The sequence below is a fragment of the Myxine glutinosa genome, chromosome 1, assembly GCF_964187855.1.
Source record: "Myxine glutinosa chromosome 1, kmMyxGlut1.1, whole genome shotgun sequence".
NCBI lineage: Eukaryota > Metazoa > Chordata > Myxini > Myxiniformes > Myxinidae > Myxine > Myxine glutinosa.
Window position 1 is genome coordinate 309,970,838 of NC_136261.1, and position 27,181 is coordinate 309,998,018.

The window sequence follows — 27,181 nt, forward strand, 5'->3', positions numbered from 1 at the left end:
ATATATGTACAAATATAACTAGCAGAGCCTACCTATCGCTTTGCTGACGGACCAATTAGTCATGCTGTTTGCCAAAATAAATTTACCTGTGTGAAGAATGCTTTAACCTCAGCATTGCCCAGGTAAAAAAGGGAATTGTAATACCCCCTACCACCACCACCACGAGGTGGCAATACACAGTACACATTTACAAAAAGAATGTATGCCCCCTTCTTCCCCAAACCTCATTGTGCATAGCCTGTGTTACCCCCCCCCCCCCCCCCCCCCACAAAGTTGTACATGTACCCCAACTTTGGAATTTGTAACTTAAAAGATGAGGCCATGCATAAAACACACACAAACAGAGAGAGATTTTTGCCTTTTATCGGTGTTGATGTGTAGTCCAATGCTCTTGGGAAACAGCAGCATCGCTTTGCATAAATTATAAGGACATTTGTCGACAACTGGCAAATCTATGCAACATGATATTTGAAACTGGGAGCACCATCGGATGGGAGCATAGGCTCAGCTGGGAATAGTGAAATAGGCCCACCCATTGGGCATTGAACCCACACTAGATAACTCAATCATAAACATGCTATCAACTGATCTATGGTACAATTTACCATTTTTCTCACCCTGATTGAAAGTATGTTGGTCTGGGTAAAACGTTTTGCTCAAATAGCTTAGTACTCCTCTGCACCTGCTATGAACAGTCAGTCAAATCGTTTTCCAGCCAAATTGTCTGGCCATGGTGCTCTGATAGAGAGGTCAGAAAAGAACCAACTGTTTACTGAACCAACATGGATTAGGATGAGATCAGACAAGAGCTGAAAGTACATACGTGCAAGTGAGGCAAACCCTTGAATGCATCATCCTTGATCTCCGTGATCTTATTGCCTTGAAGGTCGAGGAGCGTTGTGTCCTTTGGAAAACCTGCTGGCACTTCAGTGAGGCCTGTGATAAGAAACGAAAATAGCGTCATTTATAAAGACAACTTGGTTGATCGTTTGTAAGTAAAATTAACAATATTGTCCAAAAGAAATGGGAAGGTTAAAGAAATTTCATCTTGATCGGGTGAAGTTTTGTACTTGTCGAATTATGACGTCATAATGGAGGCACCAATGACATCACCATTAACATATTTTATTCCTCATGGAGAGTTATTTACAATGAGCCATGTCTCAATTTTTTCTATTCAGCACTTTCGGAGATATAGAGGTGCAAAGTTTTTCGGTTTTTCCAAGATGGCGGCCGAACCACGTGACCGATGACGTCTTTTTTTTTTTTCTCCCCCAGTTTATGCAATCATGTCGCTCAATAAATTGCATCTTGATTGCATGAAGTTTTGTACTTGTAGAATTATCGAATTATGACGTCATAATGGAGGCCTTGGGCCGAGAGAGATAAAAATTGGGCACAGTCTATTCCAGCGCAAGACAAATATGTGTGTAAAGTTTGGCGATTATATGTGCAACGGTGTAGACGTCATACTGCGCACAAACAGAGAGACAAACAGATGAAAAATCGGTCAGAGACAGGACTTGCCGGAATGTTCTTTTTTTTATCGGCCATGTTGGAGAAATATGGCGTCCGAACCACATGACCGATGACGTCATCATTATTTGTTTTCTAAACTAATTTATTCCCAGATTATTCTCAAGAAATTTCATCTTGATAAGGTGAAGTTTTGTACTTGTCGAATTATGATGTCATAATGGAGGCACCAATGACATCATCATTAACATATTTTATTCCCCATGGAGAGTTCTTTACAATGAGCCATGTCTCAATTTTTTCTATGCAGCACTTTCGGAGATATAGAGGTGCAAAGTTTTTCGGTTTTTCCAAGATGGTGGCTGAACCAAGTGACCAATGACGTCATCATTATTTGTTTTCTAAACTAATTTATTCCCAGATTATGCTCAAGAAATTTCATCTTGATCGGGTGAAGTTTTGTACGAGTCGAATTATGACGTCATAATGGAGGCACCAATGACAACATCATTAACATATTTTATTCCCCATGGAGAGTTCTTTACAATGAGCCATGTCTCAATTTTTTCTATTCAGCACTTTCGGAGATATAGAGGTGCAAACGTTTTCGGTTTTTCCAAGATGGCGGCCGAACGACGTGACCGATGACGTCACCATTATCTTTTTCCTCCACCAGTTTATGCCGACATGGCGCTCAAGAAAATGCATCTTGATTGGATGAACTTTTGTACTTGTGGAATTATCAAATTATGACGTCATAATGGAGGCCTTGGGCCGAGAGAGTTAAAAATTGGGCACAGTCTATTACAGGGCAAGACAAATATGTGTGTAAAGTATGGCGATTCTATGTGCAACGGTGTAGACATAGTACTGCGAACAAACAGGCAGACAAAGACAGACAAACAGACAAACCAACCGATCAACATACTTGCACCGATCAACATACAACGATCAATATATAGGGTGAGTCAAAAGTAGCGCCCGATTTCTGTTTATATATATATAATATATATATATATATATATATATATATATATATATATATATATATATATATATATATAATGTATATATATATATATATATACATACATACATACATACATACATACATACATACATACATACATACATATATATACAGACTTGGCATTTAATATGGAATATATTTTTTCTTCTTGACGGGTTTACTTTCTTAACTCAGTATATCAATCTGGTGAGTTTCTTTTACACTTTGGTGATTTATTTGTTAAAAGAACCATGTCACTGATTGTCTGTCACAGCAAGAAGTCAACAACAGGATTATATCACAGGTGGTGTGGCAAAATGTACAAACAGGTGCATGTGATGATTGGCTTCACAGTCGGGTATACAAGGGTTGTTGCGTTCTGTATTAATGGAAAACAACTGCTGCACATCTCCAAAAGTTATTGCCGCTTCCTCTGGAGATGGTCCGTCAACTCGACAATGCTGTTTGTCATGGAGTGGTGGCTTTACGAAATTACGGCATGAAACAGCGTGCTATTGCTCGGCAGTATGGCATCACTTAAGGTCAGGTGTCAAAGATCCTGAAACGAAATGCTCAGAGGGGTGTCCCTACTCCAATACCGAGGCCAGGACGTTCCCGCAGAACCACAAGGAGGGATGATCGCCAGCTGCACCCGTTAGTCCGCAATGGCCGTACCAAGTCAGCTAATCGGCTTAGGGCTGAGTGGCAGCAACTGACAAATGTGCCTGTATCCAGAAGGCTAGTCAACCAACGACTGGTTCAAGCAGGCTATCATGCCAGGCATCCCCTGAGAAAGCCACGCCTGACCAGACAACACCGCCAGCGCCGATTGCAGTGGGCCAGAGAGCATCGTCAATGGCAGCCAGGACACTGGAATCACGTGATCTTCAGTGACGAGTCTAGATTTCTGGTCTATCGTCAAGATGGCCGCCTCCAAGTGCGCAGACAAGTGCATGAAGCCTACAACAAAGATTGTATAGTGCCAAGAGTCCAAGCTGGAGGTGGTGGGGTGACCGTTTGGGCTGCTTTTCATGCAGGGGGCAAAACTGACCTGGTTGTTCTGAATGGAAACCTGAACAAGTTCAAGTACAGGGCCATTCTGGAAAAAACATTGCTTCCATTTGCTCGTGCAGCCTTTTGAGTAAACTTTGTCTTCCAAGATGACAATGCACGGCCTCATCGTGCTCGCATGATCCAACATTTTCTTGCTGACCGTGGTGTAGAGCATATGGAGTGGCCTGCCATGTCCCCAGATATGAATCCAATGGAGAACTTGTGGGCAGAATTAACGCATCAAATCGACCACTTGGACCAGCAGCCGACATCTGTGCATGAATTGCAGCAGGCTATTGTCACTGCATGGCAAGCGATTCCTGTCCAAACCTTGGCAAATCTCGTGAACAGCATGCCTCAACGTGTACATGCTCTCCTGAATGCTCGTGGGGGTTACACGAAGTACTGAACTGTAATTTTACTGTCCGTAATCCCAGTCGTAATTTAACTTTTGTTTTTGTTAAAAAAATTTTTGGCTAATGTGCAAAATAAAGAGATAATTCTGGAAAACGTACAGAAGTTTAACACAGTACTGTCCATGAATTGAGTTCGATATCAGTTTACATCACTTTCAAGGATCAATTTATTTGTTTTGAAATGTCAAATGTGGTTTTTGTTTCTTTTAAAGGTCACTTTAATAAAATCTAGAATAATTTCAACATAATTGTCATGAACTTTTGGTTCTAAGTCATCTTGAAAAGAAAGTTCACCCCCACAAAAAAAAAATTCCATATTAAATGCCAAGTCTGTATATATATATACATATATACATATATATATATATATATATATATATATATATATATATATATATATATATATATATATATATATACATACATATATATATAAATATATATATATATAAATATATATATATACATACATACATACATACATACATATATATATATATATATATATATATATATATATATATATATAGTATATATACATATATATATATATATATAGATATATATATATATATATAGATATATATATATATATATATATATATATAGTGTTGTGGATATGAGAATTGTGTTTTTTTTTATTGTGTAATAAATTGTAAAATATCACCCTCCTTCCTCCAGTTGTTGTGTATAAAGGTCAAAGGGCGTCCCTTAGTTAGGTCATATACCATCACGTTAGCCAATCGTAGATTTCCTCCTTGTTGATAGTTATTTCCTTATTCTGTGTATTAGGTTAAGGCTTTGTCTTCCATTAATTAATACTCCATTGCACCGAATTCAAATAGTGTAGATTCCCTTTCATTTCCATTCCCTTTCATTCCCATTCCCAAAGCCTCGATTGCCAACTGCATTCGCCGCCATTGCCATGTGCTCCGGCTCGGAGAAGAAAGGCGTGTCTCCACCTCGTCATAGAGGGGAGGAGTGAGCCAGCCCTTGCCGACCAACCCAGAACGAGGGGTTTGGCTTTGAGAGGGCGTGGGGAGAACCATCGAGTAGGTTCACGAAGTTTGAAGGGCGTGGCCTATATAAACCACGAGAGACGCCCCCACCTAAGATGAGTTCTGAGTTCTGCAAAGAGACGAGCTTCAGAGAGAGACGGGAGACGCATAAGAAAGGAGCCCTGAGAGCAAGCATTGAGAGAGAGTCCTGAGAGCAAAAGGTGAGAGAGAGTCCTGAGAGCAAGCAGGAGCAGTACCACGCAGCTTTTACTCCACCAGGCAGCGTTGGCTCCACCAGGCAGCTCCGACCCGTTACCCCGCGGGAGCCAGATTGTGGTGGCATCGGTGGCCGTCGAGGTCCAGCCCGACGTCCCGGGCGGGGTCAAGCTCCAGCCAGCTCCGTGCCTTCCTCTCCCTCCAGCCATCCACCTCCTGCCATTCCTGTCATCATCCCCCGTGTGAGTTTTCTCGTAGTCTGTTTTGTGTGTCTTGTCCTGGGGTATTAATTAAGACTGTAGGTAAGCTAGCGTTGCACTGTGTCTCCTTGATTCCTTCTGTCTTTATTTTATTATCCTTCCTCCTCCTTGGTTTCTTTTGGTTGTAAATAGTAGTAATAAATTATAGTCGTATTTCAAACCCTTTTTGTCTTCTTCTTCTTCACATCCGTCGTCTTTGTCTTTTCCCAATTGAATACCGGTGGCACGATTTGGCCAACGTTTAAGGAATCGGGTCTAGTCTTGGTAAACGGCTCACGCCGCAGTTCGCTTCGCTCGGCGCAACATCCATTACGCTGCGGCCGTGAGCGGGGGGTGTTCCTTCACGTACCGGGAAGCGCTGGTATTTAGGTCATCGGACTTGTGGGCCTAAAACCCTACCCAGCGCCGCCCGGGCGTGGCGTCATACCCCCGGGACCACGTCGGTCAGTAACAGACGAGGGGCTTAATCCCCCCTCGATAACGGGAACCGAGGCCGACGTCGGGTTCCGTAACAATTGGTGCCAGGAGTGGGATACTGACCTGAAGCGCTTAGCGCGCTCAAATTACGAGTGGCCCGAGATTGCATTTTAACATCCTAAATTTAACATCGTGCCATGGATAGTCAAGGCGACGGGATACCAGTGGGGGAACTAGAAGAGGGGTTAGGGGTAACGGAACCCAGGACCAGCGGGAAGAAATGGAGGAGAGAAATGATGATGTGGTTGAGGAGGTGTCAGGTGCACAAAATGGCGCCCTCGCGCACGTGGTTGCAGCGGCACCAAATTTAGCGGCGCCCGTGACCGTAGCAGCACCGGTGGATTTAAACCTTTTTATGGTGCAAATGGAGGCCCTTATGGCCAAGAATAGTGAGCAATTGGGAAACCAAATCGGAGGATTGCAAAACAGAATGGGGGAGCGGCTAGAAGCCAAAATTGTGGGGTTAGACAATAAATTTGCAGGGTCAGACAATAAATTTGCGTGGTTAGACAATAAATTTGAGGGTAAATTTGAGGGGTTGGACAGTAAACTTGAGGGGTTAGACAACGGGATAAAAGAGGTAAAGAATGGGTTAACGGGGCTAGAAGATAAGATGGAAGGCAAATTGCGGGAGATAGGGGAGCAATCCGCCCGGGAAATCAAACGGATGGGGAACCAGATAGAGGAGGTGAAAATCGGGTTAGGCACTAAACTGGATGCTCAGAGGAATGAATTGGGACAGATGAGGGCGGCATCTACAAAAGAAATGGAGGAGATGGGGGAGGAGATAAGACGAGGTGTAAGCGAGGAGGTCTCGGGGGTACGCGAGGAGGTAAAGCGAGGTGAGAAGCGTATGGAGAAAGAGGGTGAGAAGGGGGACGGCAAAGTTACAAGGGGGCATAGAAGATCTGACGCAGGAGGTGGAACAGCTGACGGTGGGACAGAGGGAATTAGTGGAGCAGGTACAAAAGAACACTGCGGTACTAGGAGGGTTAAAGGCGACACAAAACGAAATAAAAAATGACTTGATAGCGACGAAGAGGGAATGTCAGATGGTACGTGAGGGACTGACAACGAGGTTGGACGAGGTGACGGAGGCAATGGAGACGAAGGACCGGGAGGTGAGGACGCCCATAGAAACGGTCAAGGTGGCATTAGAGGACGAAATTGAGGAGACGCACTGGGAAATAAAAGAGGTGAAGCAAAAATTAGAGGATGTGGAAGAGGGGGTGAGTGAAATAAAAAAGAGACGGAGGGAAACTAAGAGAGAAATACAGGAGGAGGTGATGGAATATGTGCAAGGTCGGTGCTCAAATCATGATGGTGTGCTTGCTAACCAAATAAAGAGTTTGCAGGTGGCGAAGGAAGAGCGGAGACGAGGTGCCGAGGTGAGTGGCGATATATTCGGAAATGTATATGGTGTGAGGGGAGCTTCAGTTGGCTTGGGGGTTGGTTTGGACCCGGGTGTTCATGAGAGGCCGCTGGTAAAGTGTGCGACAGGTGCGGAGTGTGAAGGAGGAGGTGTGCGAGAATGTCCGACTATGGGGTGTGTAAGGAAAAAGTGCGCGCCGAGGAGTGAGTGTGCTGTCGAGAGTGAGTTGGTCATAGCGCGTGTGCGGGGGGGCACATGGAAGCGCGGGATGGGGGGTGTTACAGAGGATGTAACGGGAGAATGCACACCTGTGGTGAGTGTTACGGAGGGTGTAACGGGAGAGTGTGCGCAAGAGGATGTGCGAGAAAGGTGTGTAACAAAGGAGTGCATGAGGAAAGAGTGCGCTGTCAAGAGTGAGGGTGAAAGCGTGACCGAGAGTGGTGGTGAAAGTAGTAAGAGTGACACGGAGCGTGAGTTGGTTGTGGCAGATGAGAGAGGATGTACACCTGGAATGGAAGGAAGCACACCTGAGATGGTCGAGCGCGTGTGGGAATGCACGCTGAAGTTAGTTGTAAAGCACGTGATTGGGTGTGCAAGTGAGTGCACACCCGTGGTTGTCACAGAGGATGTGACCGAGGAGGGGGCGCAAAGAGGTGTGTTGGTGAGGTGTGCGAACGACGAGTGTGTGCTAAGGTGTGCGGTGGTCGGGTGTGTGAAGAAGTCTATGAGTGAACCTGGAGGGTGTGTCAGGGAAGGTGCAATGACTAGGAGCATTGGAACGGCTGGATGTATGAGCAAGGAACGGGCTGCGGGGTGTAAGCATGCAAGTGGAGCATCGACGCTAAACGGGTTAGCGGTTAGACCGACTTATAGCCGAAGCAGGCCCTCGGTGCGTGCCGGGCAGCTCCGTGTGCCACGGGGACCAGCGGGGATCGTGACCGCGGCAGTTTCGAAAGAACCGCCGTGTGGGATCCACGCCGGGCCGCGCTCTGAACGGCCGCGTCCGTGCTCCGCCAGGCGGAGCGGGCGGCCCGGTAGGAAGGGTCGTCATGGCGACCCCTTTTTGTTGCGGCGTTCCGGCAGGGCGAGATCGGGCCATTGGACGGCTCCGTGCTGAGATGGTGCGTGGGATCTCGGCCCGAGTAAACCTCCTTCCCTGCACCGAGTGCCGGACGGATCCAACCGCCGGCACCAAACAACCCGAATTCATTGCTCGGCTTTGCGAAGCCGAGCTTTAGAAATGAATTGGCGCACCGAGAGGCTCAAGAGAGTAGACGTGTGATGATGATAGTGTTTTGGACCCGAAATTGAAAAGCAAAATTTGATGATTGGCAAAGGATTGGCAGATTGATGATTGGCAGATGATTGGTAGAGTGATTGGCAAATTTTTGATTGGCTGGAATTTGGTGAGCAAAATTTATAGTGAGAGATGCCCGATGTGGTGGGGTGGCAACTCTGCCATCCCTCACAACGGGGGCAAAGGAGCAATAGAGTTAAGGGGTTGGCAGTGAAAACTAGCCTGGGAGGGTTTGGATATAGTGTGTAGGGATCTAGAGAAGATGACCATAGGGAAATGTATACTAGAGTAGCTCATGGTGGTTGAGTATGCACTTTATTGTACAGACCTAAACTCTTCAGGAATCCACTAATTGAAGGTCCAGGAACAATATTTGGTTGGTAACACATTTGCCACTGACGGCGAAATAGCTGAAATGGCCACACCCCTTTTTGGGCCACGCCCCCTTTTTTGCCGTGACTGTATCTACAGAACCGTTGGACCTAGGAGGTTGCCCGACCACTCAAAATTTGCGCAATGGCCACATTATGGGGGGTCAGTAATACATTTTCATATCCAAAAGTCAATGGTTTTTAAGATAATTGCCAAAAACCGATTTCAACATGTTACGAACTACAATATTATTCGTAATTGTTCCTGTTCCTGTTCCTATTGTTCAATTACTTGATTCCTGAAGAGTCTAGACTAGACTAGAGTCTAGACTAGAGTCAAGACTAGAGTCTAGACTAGAGTCTAGACTAGAATTTAGTTTCAACCTGACCAGGACAGTACTAGTTGTGAATTAGACCAGAAAATAGAGACCATGGAAACTAAGATGCAGCAGGCTTTAGATAGTGACCATACAGAGTTCAGAGAGATTTGGGAAGAAAGCAAGATCTTACATGCAGACTTGAAGAAGTATTTCACCGAATGGAAAGAAACGGCCTGTAATGAGAATGTGAGGTACTGGAGCTTGTTTCTGGATGAGCTGTATCCTATCCTGAGAGATCTTACACACTCTATTCGGCAAGGCGATTGGCATCTTTTCGTTTCAGCTGTGCGGAGGTGCATGCCTTTGTTCTTCGGGTTTGGCCGGACAAACTATAGCAGATGGGGTACGCTGTTCCTTGAAGATTGCCTGGACCTACAAAGGAAGTTCCCGGGTATCTACAGATGCTTTACAGATGGTGGATGGGTGATGTACCACACTACCCGACAAGGCAGTGCAGTAGGATTTGACATGGCACTCGAGAAGTGTTACAATAAACCCGCCAAGGTTGCTGGAGGTATCATTGGGATGACCAGACAGAAAGAAGCAGTAGCCTTATGGAATCTCCTAAAGCATGAGAAAGATCTTCATGTGGCACAGCTGCTGGAATGGTGCAACTTGGGAGACAAAGATGACAGTGAGCTGAGCCTACACCATGAGTTCAATCCAAGTTCTACGAAGATTGGCCATGTTCGTGCAAAGGCCCTTCTGGATTACATAAAATCCATCAACAATCCGTTCGACGCTGGAATCAGACTTCAGAACATCTCTACTGGAGCTGACATTCCCCAGGAGGTTGTCGACGGATTACTTGAATGCCTGGAAATTGGTGAGAAGAGTTATGAAGAGTTTGTTGAGACCAGATTTCAGGATAAGGAGAAGCACCTACATGATACAATCCCTACCAACCGCAAGACTGTTTTCGTGAAACGTACTTCTACTCCGTTCACAGCGAAGAAATCGATGGCGAAAAAGGATGCAGCGGAAACGGTTAGGTACATTGACTATGCTAGAGAAAGAGGGTACAGCATGCTAGAACTCCTGAAGTATGAATTGACCAGCACATCCCAGTTCCTCACCACTGAATGTAAAGATGGCATCAAATTGAAGAAGCCCGATAAAGCCTCCTTAGCCAGGGAACTTGTCAGTCGCCTTCCACAGGAGACGAGGAATGTAAAGAGTGACGCTCAGATGACAATAGTGGACTTCATGGCACTTGTGCGTAAACTACCGATGAAAAAGATGGGCCTTCACACATTCGGGGAATTGGCTGAGAGTCTTTCCAACAGGATTCTTGCTACAGGCTCCGTGTCCACAAGAATAGACATTATTTTTGATGTTTATCAAAAATCATCAATCAAGCAAATGGAACGGGCACAGCGAAGTTCCTCAGAACAAATCACAATCACCATTGGGTCTGACAATCAGAAACTCCCTGTCGATCTTGATATGTTCTGGAGCTCAATGTTGAACAAAGTTCGGTTGCAGGAGTATGTCTTCAAGTGGATGCTGCAGAATGTCGAGTCGGACAAGGAAATATTCTTTGGAGGAGTATATGGGGGTGAATGCAGGAAACTGTTAGCTGGCACTGAAACACAGATCGCAGAGCTCTCAAGCAACCAAGAAGAAGCCGACGACAGAATCATGTTCCATATTAATGATGGTGTTGTGAAACACGGGGTTCAATCAGTCTTGGTCGACTCGCCTGACACAGATGTCTTTGTCAACCTCATCTTCCACTTCAACACAACCTGGCAACTACAAAAGCTGTACGTGAAGCTTGGTAACCGGAAAACAAAGAAAACTGTACCAGTCCACATGTTGGTTGATCAACTGGACAACGGTTTGGTGTCGTGTCTCCCAGCCATTCATGCTCTCAGCGGTTGCGACAGTACCAGCAAGGTGGGTCCAAAGCTGTCTGGCCTGAAAGCATCCATCGATCTCTCCCTACTGGAAGGGTTTGGTGTAGAAGAACTGTCACCACAGATAACAAGCAATGCTGAAAAGTTCCTTGTGTCTGGATTAAAGAAGACCGACTGTTCCACTTTCGATGAATATCGATGGGAGCAGTACCACAACTCCAAGAAAGAACTGGACTTCAACCAGCTTGTGTGCTGTTTATCAACGCTACGAGAACACATAAAGCGAGCATTTCTTCAGTGTAAGATGTGGTTGCAAGCCCCAACTCCTGCCGTCACCAAACCAGATCCACTCCAGTATGGGTATGAAGCAACGGACGTTGGCATAACACCAGTGATACTGCCAGTATCGTGCAGGCCCGATGACCTGCCTCCTCCATGCAAATGCCCAAGAGCATGTATGAGTACCAAAACGTGCACTTGCAGAGACAGGAACATTAAATGTGTCACGTTTTGTGGCTGTAGTAAAGGCGAAAAGTGTAGAAATCCAAATAAGTAAATTCCAAAATAGGATGATGCAAAAGGTATAAGTGTCATATAATGTTGTGGCCTTGGTGGTATCATACAATTGTAGTTCGTAACATGTTGAAATCGGTTTTTGGCAATTATCTTAAAAACCATTGACTTTTGGATATGAAAATGTATTACTGACCCCCCATAATGTGGCCATTGCGCAAATTTTGAGTGGTCGGGCAACCTCCTAGGTCCAACGGTTCTGTAGATACAGTCACGGCAAAAAAGGGGGCGTGGCCCAAAAAGGGGTATGGCCATTTCAGCTATTTCGCCGTCAGTGGCAAATGTGTTACCAACCAAATATTGTTCCTGGACCTTCAATTAGTGGATTCCTGAAGAGTTTAGGTCTGTACAATAAAGTGCATACTCAACCACCATGAGCTACTAGAGTAGTAAGGTTAGGTAGTGACAATGATACCTGTAGTGGGGACGCAGGTAGATTAGTTTGGATTATAATGACGATGGAGCGCAATAGTTTAAAGGGGCGACGGGGAAGCGCGAGTTTTAGCAGGGCACCAGGTAGTTCAGATGATGCCGTGTGTGTAAAAAGGTATTCAGAAGTGTATTGTGAGAAGGTGATTGTGAATTGTATTGAGCGTGGAAGTGTATGGAGCAGTGAGTGAGGAACAAGTGAGATTGCACAGGTGTGCAACTGAACAGGTGTATGGAGCAGTGTATGAGTGAGTGATGGTGATGTGTGTTGTGTTGACCAAATGGTCCAGGGAGGAAAGAGGGTGCAGGTGGCACCAGGTGAGATTGCACAGGTGTGCAACGGCAGGTGAATGGAGAATGGTTGTGTGAAATACATGGAGTGTGGAATATATGGAGTAGGGAATGGATGGTATGGAGTGAGTATGGTGGAAACTGTGGAGTGGAGTGGATGGTGCGAAGGTGTGGAGGGGGAAAGGAGGATGGACCCCATCACGAATACCCGGGGAGGGTAGTGTAAGAGTTAGGTAGAGGGTACAGGTAAATTGTGGTTGGATATTGGCATCTGTGGTGCGTGTGGAAGAATGGAGTTTGGATGGGTGCATTAGTGATGTGGAAATGGCTGGGCGTGTAGCCTGTTAGTATGTGTAGTTCATTGGGCACTCCACCACTGTGAGGATGTCGGCCAGGTGAGGCCGCAGGTGGGCTCTGGGCGCCGTTAGAGTTGTGGATGGGGCCCGAGGATCCGGAGGACGGACCCGGGTAGCCCAGTGCCAGAGGGCACCGAGTGGGGAGAGCGCCAGAGGGCCTTCCCCAGTTAGATAGGTTAGGGTGAGGAGCTATGTAAGCTCGGGTGGCAACTACAATGGTGGAGGTGTGCAGGTGGGTAGACCTGCTGGGAGAGCTACACGACTCAGCCCGGAAATTGTGCAAGGGCACCGGGAGATGAATCGGGGGAGTGAGACCCCAAATTGAGAAGCACCACAGTTTGGTCAATGGGAATTGGTTTTTAGAACCAATAGTGTAAGTTGGCCAATGGATTGGCAGGGAAAAACCCCGGGTAGTGTAAAGTGTGTTAATGTCAGTTAGAAGTAGTTAGGTTTGAGATCTCCTTGCACCATCGACATCCACTCACCTGAGGTGACGTACCTCCACACCATGCCAGGTTGTTTTTATTATTTTTATTGTGCAATTGTTTGGATTGTGAGACGCATCATGACGTGGGTGTGACATTGCGCTTTGTGTTCCATCTCTTCTTCCTTATGAGGATTGATGATGAATTGGGTGATGGCAAATTTTGGATTAGTGGGAGCGAAGACGAATTTGGTATAGGGGAAATATGGGGAAGACGAGACATTAGTGACGAATTTGTAAATGTGTAGATTGTTGTAAATATGGGGTAAGGGCAAGGGTAGAGTAGGTTACAGGGGCGGGTGACGTACGGTAGGGACGAGCTTTCTCACTTCGCTCTCCGTACGCACCTCGTCTTGCATTGCCTTTATTGATGTGTACCCTTGTGACCTTACCCCTCGCTCACCTGTCTTCCCCCCCCCCCCCCTTGTCTCCCACACGAGGACTGTGCGCCACTGGGCGCCGTGGGGAGCGTGCGTGAGTCCGCCATTGTGCGCCCGAAACTCTCGCAACCACAGCTGTCTGCATCGATGCACCACGTATGGACCACATGTCTGTGGCTGAGCACCACTGATGGACCCCATGGGTTGGGGCATGGACCCTCTGCTGGAACCGGCCATGAAGGCCCGAGATCTTGCTGGCGGACCTTGGTCACAGGGCACCGATGCCACACAGGTGAACCACAATAGTCGGCCCTGTGGGCTATAAATAAAGAACAATGGACACGTGTTGTGCTTGCTTTTATTATTGCAAATAGGCCGCCAGCAAAGAAGTTGACAACATCTGGAAGAACCATGGCCAGCAGAGGGAGCCGAAGAGGAAGCCCAGCAAGTTTGGTGGGTTCATTTTTATCATTGAACTGTGGTGACTGTGCACCGATTGGTGCTTGATGGTGTTTTGGTGCACTTTTGGTGCTTTCTGGTGCGTCGATGCAGGGCAAGCTGTCTCCCCCCCCCAAAAACAACAATCACAGGTCCTGGGTCACAGGTCCTGGGTTGCGGCTTCATGCACTTGTCTGCACACTCGGACGCGACCATCTTGACGATAGACCAGAAATCTAGACTCGTCACTGAAGATCACGTGATTCCAGTGTCCTGGCTGCCATTGACGGTGCTCTCTGGCCCACTGCAATCGGCGCTGGCGGTGTTGTCTGGTCAGGCGTGGCTTTCTCAGGGGACGCCTGGGACGATAGCCTGCTTGAACCAGTCGTTGGTTGACTAGTCTTCTGGATACAGGCACATTTGTCAGTTGCTGCCACTCAGCCCTAAGCCGATTAGCTGACTTGGTACGGCCATTGCGGACTAACCGGTGCAGCTGGCGATCATCCCTCCTTGTGGTTCTGCGGGGACATCCTGGCCTCTGTATTGGAGTCGGGACACCCCTCTGAGCATTTCGTTTCAGGATCTTTGACACCTGACCTTGAGTGATGCCATACTGCGGAGCAATAGCACGCTGTTTCATGCCGTAATTTCGTAAAGCCACCACTCCATGACAAACAGCATTGTCGAGTTGACGGACCATCTCCAGAGGAAGCGGCAATAACTTTTGGAGATGTGCAGCAGTTGTTTTCCACTAATACAGAACGCAACAACCCTTGTATACCCGACTGTGAAGCCAATCATCAAATGCACCTGTCCGCACATTTTGCCATGCCACCTGTGATATCATCCCCCCTGTGCTGTCTTTCCCTCGCGGTCCCCCTGTGCTGTCTTTCCCTCGCTGTCCCCCTGTACTGTCTTTCCCTCGTGGTCACCCTGTGCTGTCTTTCCCTCGCGGTCCCCCTGTGCTGTCTTTCCCTCGCGGTCCCCCTGTGCTGTCTTTCCCTCGCGGTCCCCCTGTGCTGTCTTTCCCTCGCAGTCTCCCTGTGCTGTCTTTCCCTCGCGGTCCCCCTGTGCTGTCTTTCCCCCGCGGTCCCCCTGTGCTGTCTTTCCCTCACTGTCCCCCTGTACTGTCTTTCCCTCGTGGTCCCCCTGTGCTGTCTTTCCCTCGCGGTCCCCTGTGCTGTCTTTCCCTCGCGGTCCCCCTGTGCTGTCTTTCCCTCGCGGTCCCCCTGTGCTGTCTTTCCCTCGCGGTCCCCCTGTGCTGTCTTTCCCTCGTGGCCCCCCTGTGCTGTCTTTCCCTTGCGGTCCCCCTGTGCTGTCTTTCCCTCACGGTCCCCCTGTGCTGTCTTTCCCTCACGGTCCCCCTGTGCTGTCTTTCCCTCACGGTCCCCCTGTGCTGTCTTTCCCTGGTGTTCCCCCTGTGCTGTCTTTCCCTCACGGTCCCCCTGTGCTGTCTTTCCCTGGTGTTCCCCCTGTGCTGTCTTTCCCTCGCGGTCCCCCTGTGCTGTCTTTCCCTCGTGGTCCCCCTGTGCTGTCTTTCCCTCGTGGTCCCCCTGTGCTGTCTTTCCCTCATGGTTGTCAGCTCTTTCACGAGCCTCGATTCAGTTTACAATATCTATGTATATATATATATATGTATATATATATATATATATATATATATATATATATATATATATATATATATATATATATATATATATGTATATATATATATATATATATATATATATATTTCTGTCAGTTGATTGTTTGTTTGCCATTTGTATTACAGTGTCCAAGGAGGTACAAATAAATGAATGACATGTTTATCTAACCATTTATTTGGGGGAAAATTATTACGGAAGTGTGCCAAGCTGTTTTACTTGCAATTTTCAAAGTGCCTTCCCTCGTGATCGATGCACAATTGCAGCCGAACAGGCACAGAGTGGCACACACGCTTGCAGAGTTCGATATCAATTTCCTCAAACTTTTCAGTGATTTGAGCCTTCGATTCCTGAATGGTACGAGGCTTTTCACGATAAACAAGGTCTTTCATGGGCCCCCAAATAAAGAAATCTGGAGGCGTAAGGTCTGGTGAGCGTTATAAGGAGTCTTAAGTGTTATAAGGAGCGTTATAAGTAAGCATCTGGGGAGTGTAAGGTCTAAATGGTTAGATAAACATGTCATTCATTTATTTATACCTTCTTGTACACTGTAATACAAATGGCAAACAAACAATCAACTGACAGAAATATATATATATATATATATATATATATATATATATATATATATATATATATATATATATATATAAAAACAGAAATCGGGCGCTACTTTTGACTCACCCTGTATAACTTTTCGGAAATATAGAGGTGAAAAGTTTTCGGTTTTTCCAAGATGACGGCCGAACCATGTGACCAATGCAAGCAATGCATCATCATTATTTGTTTTCTAAACTAATTTATTCCCAGATTATGCTCAAGAAATTTCATCTTGATCGGGTGAAGTTTGGTACTTGTCGAATTATGACGTCATAATGGAGGCACCAATGACATCATCATTAACATATTTTATTCCCCATGGAGAGTTGTTTACAATGAGCCATGTCTCAATTTTTTCTATTCAGCACTTTCGGAAATATAGAGGTGCAAATTTTTCGGTTTTCCCAAGATGGCGGCCGAACCATGTGACCAATGACGTCATCATTATTTGGTTTCTAAACTAATTTATTCCCAGATTATGCTCAAGAAATTTCATCTTGATCGGGTGAAGTTTGGTACTTGTCGAATTATGACGTCATAATGGAGGCACCAATGACATCATAATTAACATATTTTATTCCCCATGGAGAGTTGTTTACAATGAGCCATGTCTCAATTTTTTCTATTCATCATTTTCGGAGATATAGAGGTGCAAAATTTTTCGGTTTTTCCTCGATGCTGCTGAAAGTGCTGAAAGAATCTTTTCCGGCAAGTAACAAACAGACAAACAGACAGACAGACAAACCAACCAATCAAAATACTTGCCGGAAAGTAACAAACAAACGGACTCAAATGCAATACCCTCTCCTCTGGCAAGGGTAATAATAACACCTTCATTCAATGCAGTTCTCATCTGCCCACAAAATGCAGACTCGCTTTGTTTATAACAAGCTCCTCTTCCATCAGGTTATCATAATGATGTGACACATTACATTTTGTGTTTTTATCATCAACGTTCCACGGATGGAACTGAATGCATTTACTAAGATGATTTCTTTGGCAGTTACAGACAGAACGTGGGTTGTCAACCCACTTTTAAAAAATTGTGTTTTGGCAAAATTTATGATTGCTCAGTTGGTGTGGTCCTCCTCGTGTACTATAAAGTTGTCTCATACATATTGGAGTCACATTAAAAAAAAGAATTTAAAGGCTTGAGTCCAATGATGTGTGGGGAGAAATGGGGCTGATCTCGCAAGGTATCCTTCACACGGGTCACAAAGGTATCAAAATGGGTCAAATGGCCTTTAGACCTTGCACACATATTGACTAAATTGTTTACTTATTTATTGGAAAAGTTAATTCTTCAATTCACATAGCACGTGTGATGAGATGCACAGCCTCTATTTTGTGGTTCTATGACGTTTTTTATTTACCTTTTTGGTAGAGAGTCTAAACCAGAGGCTGAGCTTGGATACAGATTACATGCACGACAAACAAGTGCACACAGAAATACTATTACTACTCCTTTAACAGGCCCCAATTACTCCATCTGGTGGTTTGGCCGTTTCAGTGTAAGTAAGGAAACGTGTCACCCTGCTGTCGGAGGTGACCTGAAGACTTCTCTTCCGCTAGCTTCTTCCACTTGGGTAGGGGGTGTCACTGCTATCCCAAGATCAACTATTATTGATCCCCTAGCAAGGCGGGACTCATTTTGCCAACCTCAAAATTATCACAAACTGAGTCCATCCATCTGGTGTTATATTTTGACACGGTTGGGGTTTGAACTCAGGACTATAAGATCCTACCAACTACCTTAACCATTAAACCACTATCAGGTATCGGGTATCTATATAATAATAGCGTAAGGACTCGACTTTGTTATCCCTTTTACGCCGCACCCAGTGACCCGATGCCCACGGCACGAATGGATTTACGATCTACGAACCGCGCTCTTTGTTTATCACATACAGCCATACTCGAAAAATCTGAATTAGCCGACGTTGGGGCCCAAAAGCATCTGATTAACTGCCGATACGACGCCATCTTACGACGCCATCGTATTGGCGTCTGCTGGGCGAAGGCGAAGCAAGCCGTCCGCTGATTGGACAGGCGAAGGCGAAAGCAAGCCGTCCACTGAGTGGACAATCCAGAGCATGTATTTGTGCCGGTGTCGGCGATTGTTGTTCATATACGCACTCTTCATTCTCATCTTTCTTCCTAACTCTTACTCGGACAAGCAAATCCCCTATGCCATCCATAATGGTACACTCTATCCATACACCACATCCTCCCTTCCGTGGATGTTCCACGGGTTTCGGCTAGTCAGTATAATTTATACTAAAATACACAATTTGCTGTCTGTCTGTTTTTTTGACCGTGATACATTCAGTCATTACTTATCCAATCTCAACCAAACTTGACAGGAGGACTAAGGGTCACATTATTGAGGTTGTAGCAACTTAATTTACCCCCTCCCCAATGGGGTTTCCATCTTGGGCAAAATCTGTGTTAAAGTGTATATCCATGTTGAGAGCTAATTGTGGCGTTTTTCCAAGGCTGCTGCTAATAACAAAAGTAACTAGAATGGCACTAGGTAGAGAGCATACCTCCGCAAGGCTCAACAGTTTCCATTTTGTATCTCACTGATAGGCCAGATCTAGATTTGGACCTGAACTAAAATCTAATTGGATTGTTCTCGTCGCCTAACTAACTCGTCCACCTCGTTTTGGCATAATCTGTCCACAAATTTTTGAGATATCGTGCTATGTATCGTTTTGGCCCTATCAACAGGCTCATTACCTGGGGGAAACAAGCCTCGGAAATTGCTGAAACATGAAGTCGTACCGACCTTTTTCAAGCACAAATCCTATACAGTGCCCCCAACGCGACCCTCTATAGTTTGGAGACATAATGCTTGAATACAAAGACAGGTAAGACATTTTATTTTAACTATTTTCCCATAATATTATCCTTTGAAACTTCGTCAATGTCACTAGTTGTTTAGAGACAGTCCACTAGTAATGTACATAGTACCTCTACGTTATATTCAGTGAGGTACTGTGATTGCCCCGCCCCCTGCCCATCAACTTGACACGCTTTTTTCATTATTTATGCAATAAACTATTTCTTTCCCAATTAGGTATATGAGCAGAAGGCTTCTTCCTCTTCCTCTTTTTCTACAAGTAAGTAAAAACAAAAGTAGTCATTGATTGATTGGGATATTATTGATTTTAGCTTCTCGGTCTTCAGCTTCCAGAGCTGTCCGCTCGGCTGACTCGCTAGTATTGTGCCGTTGCTGGCGGAGTGTAACGTTCTAGACACGGGCGAGAGTTATCTGTTGATTTGAAGCCAGGCCCATGTGAGCCAGGCTCAGAGCTAGTTCTGAAGTAGTTATCTCTATTGTAACACAGGAGTGTGTGTCTGTCCGTCGGTCTGTCTGTGCTTGAACTACTCCCTCAGTTTTAGGACTAGCCTGCCAAACCGTGTAAAATGGTAAGATGTAATTTGCTGTGCTGTATTGTCATGAGCATGCCCCAGCTGATGGGAAATGGAAATAAAGATGGTACCGGTACATGCTGAGACTTCGAACAGAAGAGTCTGTCTTTTGGGCTAGTCACAAAATACCACAGGAGCATATTATACCGAGCACGTTGGACACATTACACTGCTGTCTAACACTAAATTGAAAATAAAATTTGAGGAATCCTGACATCCTTGAGGCATTCTCTGCTTATCGCGTCCACCACAGACTAACGGACCCGGGCCTAGATCTACTGCAGTCTATATACCCCAGGAAGGATGGTAACATGATCCTTCCTGCCGCAACCGTAGGTAAGTCCTGCATTTCCTGTCTAAATGGAGTAATTAAAATAAAAGTTATCCGCAATGAATCAGACCACTAATATAAGTTAAATATTCTTGAGAAGTTTGTATATTTAAAGGTGATGACATCATCGGTCACCAGAAACTAAGAGTGTTCAACTCGTTCATCACCAAACACATTAAACACAGGTCATTTTGAATGAGGTTATCCTAATCTCCAACACAACCACCAGAATTAGTCATTTGGCCCATTTCATAATGTAAGTATCAAGCAAAATGTTATATATTTATTATATCAGTCATTGGGAAAAGAACGAAGTTATCTCATTCATTATTCATTCAACCGTTAGGAAGAGATGGAAATGCTGTTTAAATATAACTTTGATGGCAATCTGCTTCCATTGCAAGTCCTTCATGTCAATTATTTCCACATTTTACTACAACAAAATGTTTATGGCACTGACTGATCGTTATTACGTCATCATCTGATCAGACACCAATTACACATTACGGATCACAATTTTGACCCAGCTATAAACCGTCACCCTGGTGTTTCGTATGCAGTACGATACATCAATGTGTGGGCCATTCTTCGGATGGACGTTAAGCCGGCTATCCCTACTGATCGCATTTGTTTGTCGACGTTAAAGATCCATCTGAGTCTTTCATGAAGTGGAAGCAAGTTATCACCGGCATGCTGGCTAAATTGCAAATTCCCTTCGGTATATATATTGTGTAGGTCATTCTGTATATCTTACCTTTGCCAAAAGACCCCATAGGTTGTGTTGTATTGATTTTTCGATTGTCTGGATGCATCAATTGTCTCTCCATGGAATGTTATTCGTCAATTGTTTCCTAATGTCCTTGTCCTTCATGTATTGTTATATGCACAAGCTTCTGAATGAGCTTTTGACACTGGTAAAAAAAAAAAAAATGTCGAGCACATGGAATTCACAGGGATCTTTTTCTTGTTTCACCCATTTTTAATCATTACTCATTGTAATACGGACAACGTGGTACTTGCCATCTGCTGAAGTCGTGGCAAGAAATTCATGACATCGTGCTTTCTCCAAAGATTCCCGATTGGAGGCACCGTTTTCATGATGATCAATCACAGAGGCCACCATGGGAATTAGCAAGGTGGCTCACAACCATTTATTAGGTGTGAATCGTTCACATCATAATACAAGCATGAAATTCGGTAGTGATGTTCGAACAAAGATACTCTTTAGAAACGGTCGATTAGCCAACTCGAGAATTCAAAATGGCGGCCATTTGTTTTGAAAATGGCCGCCAAAATTGCTGAAATGTGCCATAAACGTTTTAATATTTAATTTATGATGTACGAGTATCAATAAAAATCACAGAACTACATGTTATCTAAAAAGGTAGTTGAAATTTTTTATTTACCTAATTACGATCAATTGGAAATTTGAACGAACTCATAGATAATATGGAGTTCGGTGATTTTGTATTGATACTCGTACATCCTAAATTCAATCTTTTAAAAGTTTATGGCAATTCTTTGGAATTTTGACGTCAGGTTTTATGTTAAATTGTCGGGTTGGCTAATCGACGGTATAGTGTAGCAGCATAGCAAACCTGTTGTGCATTTTGTGATACAAGCACCAAATTTGGCACAAATGTACATTAATATGTTGCGAACATTTTCAGATATTGGGCCACTTGAAATTGCGTAATTTTTTTTTTCAAATTTTTTCAAATTTCGTAATTTCAAATTTTTCGGGTGACACCGTCACAATTTCGGTCTTTCGGTCTAATGTACAATTAATGTACATTTGTGCCAAATTTGGTGCTTGTTTCACAAAATGCACAATTCTTTTGAATATTTGGGCTAAGCCGCCCCACTAGTACTTAAAGAGCATCTGCAGAACAAACATCACCGCCAAGTTTCATGCTTGTATCACAAGGCGAACGGTTTTTTGTGTTAGCCGCCTAGCCAAATGGAGAAAGAGTAAATTCAAGTCGGGTCATGGGAAGGATAACAAGACTCGGACGAGTAATGGGGAGAGCGTCCACTCTGGGTCATACCAAAGACTTTAAAAACAGTATGTGCTGCTTCCTTGCTTGATGCTCAGCATTTAAAAGGATAAAGCACAGACAAACAACGCTGAAAAAACACCCAGTAAAATCAGAGGCGGATTAAGATTCTTGGGGCCCTGGGCACAAAAACAATTTAGGTCCAAATCATCCCCCAAAACCACGAATGCATAAAAATGCGTTAATACCTACAGGATGTCACTATAATTTTTAATTGATTCTTCACCATTGGGCGATAGGGCCAAAAATGATACATAGCAGGATTTTTTTTTTTTTTTTTTTTTGTATACTGAATCGAGGCTCGTGAAAGAGCTAACATTTATTTCACAAACAAATCAGCCAGACAAACAAAATATACAAAAAGAGGGAGCGGAAGATAAGATGGGGAGAGAAGGGGAAGCACACAACCACAACATTTGAGAGCAGGGAGAAGTGTGGGAGGGAGAGGGCTTGGGGGCAGGAGGCATGGGAGGGGGAGGGGGGGGGGAGAGGTATAAAACACAAGGGGACCGAAATTAGCGGGGGTAGAAAAGATCAAGGTTTTGGATGGGGGAGGATAAGAGATGGTGGTGAACAGCTGTTTTAAAGACCTGGAGGGTGGAGTGGGATTGAAGAGAGTGAGGGAGTTTGTTCCAGAGGCGGGAGAAAAGAGGAATGAAGGAGTGAAGGTGAGCAGAAAGTCTTGATTTTGGCAGTTTAACCATAAGAGGGTTGCAGGCAGATCTTGTGCGACCTGTAGGAATATTTGGGGGACAGAGCCCAGAGAGGGCTGGGGGGGCAAGGCCAGAGAGGAGTCGGTAGAAGACGGAAAGACCACCAACTTGCCTGCAGTGAGTGAGTGAAAGGCCCTTGGAGTTAGCTTCATCGCGGGAGATTCCAATGATTCTGAACGCTTTGGTTTCAACAGCGTGAAGACGGGCTAGGTGTGAGGCAGGAGCACCAGACCAGAGGGGAGAGAGGGAGTTTGCGGAGCTGCGAATTCCATAGAGCTGCGGATGAAAGCCTTGTATGTGGTGAGGAGCACAGGTGTGCCAAGGAAGGACTTCGCACGACGGAGGATGCCCAGTCGGCGACTGGCTTTGGAGGCCAGATTTGAAATGTGGTTTTCCCAGGAAAGATCATGGCAAATAGTGAGACCCAAAAGCTTGAGTGACAGAACTTCTTGGAGAGGATTATTCAGAAAGTGGAAGGGAGGGTTTTCCAGTCGGTCTTTTCGGAGAGACATCGTAAGAGTGTGAGATTTATCAGGATTGAAAGACATGTTCCATTTGTTTGCCCAGTCTGTGATTTTGTCCAGGTCTGCAGAGAGTGAGGAGGCTGCAGACTGCCGATCTGAGGGATGAGGAATGGAGCGACAGAGAGTAGAGTCGTCAGCAAAGAGATAGAGAGGATTTTCAAGAGAGTCAGAGAGATCATTGATGAAGACCAGAAAAAGCACAGGGCCCAGAACATTACCTTGCGGAACTCCAGCCTGAACAGGAAGAGGAGATGAGAGAAACCCATTCAGGGCCACACGTTGACTATGACCAGAGAGGAAGTCCGCCAGCCATGCGTGGAGATTTCCATGGATACCAAAGGAGGAGAGTTTGGTGAGCAGAGCAGGGTGCCAGACCGTATCGAAGGCACGTGAAATGTCAAGGGAGACAGCTCTAATTGCCTGTTTGGCATTGAGGACCTCCATCCATTGTTGAGAAAGCAGAAGCAGCATGTCCAGAGTAGAGTGACCAGGTCTGAAACCAAATTGATGATCAGAGATCAAGCCATTGGAGAAGAGGAAAGATTTCATATCTGAAGCAATGATGGATTCCATGACTTTGCTGATAATTGGGAGAAGGCTGATTGGTCTGTAGTTGCTGGGATCTGTTTTTGCACCTTTTTTGTGCAAAGCGGTGATGTTGGCTGATTTCCAAGCAGATGGCAGATGACCTTGAGCAAAAGAGAGGGTGAAGAGAACAGAAAGAGGGAGTGAAAGAGCGGAAGAACATGATTTTAGGACCCGTGGGCTGATGCCGTCAGGACCAGTTCCAGAATCAGAGTCGAGGGTTGACAGAAACTTTTCCACCTTGTCAGGAGGAAAGGACACAGAGTCCAGGAGCAGCTGGGTACGACTGGGTATGGTGGGTACAGAGAGGGATGGGTTTGGGACACAAGATTTAGAGGCAAACACAGAGTTGAGGCATTCAGCTTTTTCACGTGCGGAGTCAGCCGTTAAGCCGTTTGAGGTGAGGGAGGGGATGGAGGGGGAACAAACACCAGAAACAGATTTGACCAGATGCCACCAGGATTTGGAAGAGGGAGACAGATAAGAGAGTTCAGTCTTGAGAACGGTGAGATATTGTTTCCTGGCTCTCCTGAGGGTGGACACACACTTGTTTCGGGCTTTGTGAAAGGAAATGAGATTTCCTTCCGTTGGATTTGCTTTCCAGGAGACGAAAGCAAGTTGTTTCAGGGCAACAGCCTCACCACAAGATTCCGTGTACCATGGACGGGAGGCAGGGTATGACAACTGAAGACGAGATGGGATAAATCTGTGCATGAGAGAGAGCAATTTACTTTGAAAGAATTCCCAGGATGAGTTGATGTCAGAGGCGGTAGAGATGGGAGACCAGTCCAGATGATTGATGGCTGCTTGAAGACCGTGCCAGTTGGCCTGAGTGAAATGCCAGACTCGTCGACGCTGAGGGGGCTCTCTGAGAATGGTCAGAGAGATGTCCACTTTGACAAGCACATGATCAGATGAGCCGATTGGAGCAGAAGAAGAGCAGCAGACATTTTCAGGGAAGTTTGTCATAACCAAGTCCAGAAGAGAAGATGCTCCGTTGACTGAGATCCGGGTCGGGAAATTGACAGATTGTGTCAGTCCCAGTGAGTCGCAGAAGTCCTTTGCTGAAGAGCCATGGCTGGTGAGAGAGGTACCCACACCCAGCCAACTGGCATGGTGACAATTGAAATCACCACATATGAGGAAGAGAGAGTTGGGATGGGTAGATAGAAGTTGGTCCATATTATCAGACAGCGATATGTAGATGGAGTCATCGCTGTTTGGTGGACGGTACAACACACATATGAACAAAAGGTGGGAGCGAAGGGGAAGCCGTAGCCAAAGGTATTCCTGGGGGTGAGGTGGAGAGAGGGCAGTGGAGGGCGAGTGAGGAAGAGAGTTTTTTATAAAGATAGCAACCCCACCTCCAGGACGAGGCTCAGGTCTATCATACCGGAGGAGGGAGTAACCTGGGAGAGATACCAAGGCATCAGAGACATCATGAAGGAGGAAAGTTTCTGTTAAGCAGATCACATCTGGTTTGTCAGAAGCAACCTGTATGGAGAGGTCAGTCAAGTTTGAGCGAAGGCCCCGGATGTTTGAGGTCCATACCATTAATGAAGAGGAAGGGGGAGCATCGGGTCCAGAACAGGGGGGGGGGGGTAGGGTAAGATGTGGAAGAGGAGGAAGAGGTAGGGAGAGCTGTTGAAGGTGTGTCAGAGATTTCAGAGATTTCAGAATAGCTTGGAGAAAGGGAAGAATGGGGCAGACAAAAGGTTTGATGGAGATTGGGTGAGGCACAGTGAGGTATTATTTGAGAAGGGGGAAGAGCGAGGCAGAAGGTTGGGGGAGATGAAGGTGCAAGTTGGAAGGCGGAAGAAGCAGGGAGGATGCTTTGAGGAGGAGGGGTGAGAGGGGAGTCTAGGAGGGGAGGAGCGAGGGAGAGTCTCGGAGGGGAGGGGTGTGGGGGGAGTTTAGGAGGGAGGGGAGGGAAGGGGCAAGGGGGGAGATTTGAAAGGGATGGGTGATGGGGAGGATTTGGAGGGGAGGGGTGAGATTGGATTTTGAAAAGTGTACGATTCATGGGAAACGAACATTTTTTGCAAAATGAGTTTGAGACCTTCGAGTCAAAAATACGTTTGAGGACACTGAAGGAGGGGTGGAGTTCTGGATAGTTTAGGGAATGTAGAAAGGAGGAACTGCAAGAGATGGTCTTATATATATTTTTTGGAATGAATAGATTTGGTGAGCAAGACGAAAGCATCCTTTTGTAGGAAAAGAAGAAAAGGGTGATATAATATATGAGAGAAAATAGTTGTTCAGGGGAGAGATTATACATTTCTAACCACGTGATCGCGTGGTCGCGAACAAAGAATGAACGAACAAATAAACGAATAAGACCTGGGAAGGAAATAATTTTTTTGGGTTTTTTTTTTTTTTGAGTAGAGATATTAAACAAGGAGGTATGGGGTGAACGACTGGGACGAAACAGAGAACGAAAATAATTGCAGCGCATTCGATGAATCGCTGAGAGAAAAACAAAACCACAAGGTCGGAGACGGTACGGTAGCCTAAGCCTACGAGTACTAGGCCGCAGAATACTCGATACGCATTAACCGACGATTGTGTATACATGTACGAAAAATTAGCACCGAAAATTTTCCAAAAGATACGCTATAGATACATACACCGAAAGATAGATACAGTCTCGACAAAAACACAATTGTGAAAGATCACTTAGCTTCGAAAGCGTGAGCGCATGGAACAGCTTCGAAAAGACGTGACCTCGCCGTCGAGCGACCTCGCTATTCAAAATATCTCAAAATTTGGACGAAACTCGGTGGACCGGTTGGGTGTGTGCGACAAGGCCGATTCGATTCAATTTTGGTGAAGATCTGAATATGGATTCGGATTTGAGAATTATTTAATTTCTAAGTGATTCTTCACCATTGGGAGATTGGGCCAAAATCGATACATATCAGGATTTCTCAAAAAGGTATGCATGTATTTAGACGAAACTTGTTGGACATGTTGTGTGTGTGTGTGTGACAATGAAGAATCGATTCAATTTTGGTGAAGATCCGGATCCAGATCCAGCTAGTGGAATTTTTAAGTGATATTTCACCGTTGAGTGATATGGCCAACCAGGCGGAGGTTTACTCTCTACTGAGTGCCGTTCTCGTAGAACAAGAGTTTCTAAAATGTTTTTTGCCTAC

General features: G+C 45.4%; 1 protein-coding gene across 1 annotated transcript in view; it reads right to left on the bottom strand.

Moving 5' to 3' along the window:
• Positions 1 to 27,181, bottom strand: part of DCN (decorin) — a 126,210-nt gene that overhangs the window by 40,305 nt on the left and 58,724 nt on the right. The window contains exon 3 of the mRNA XM_068136138.2: positions 824 to 936. Within this exon, the coding sequence (XP_067992239.2) occupies positions 824 to 936 (113 nt within the window). The remainder of the gene's footprint in view (positions 1 to 823; positions 937 to 27,181) is intronic.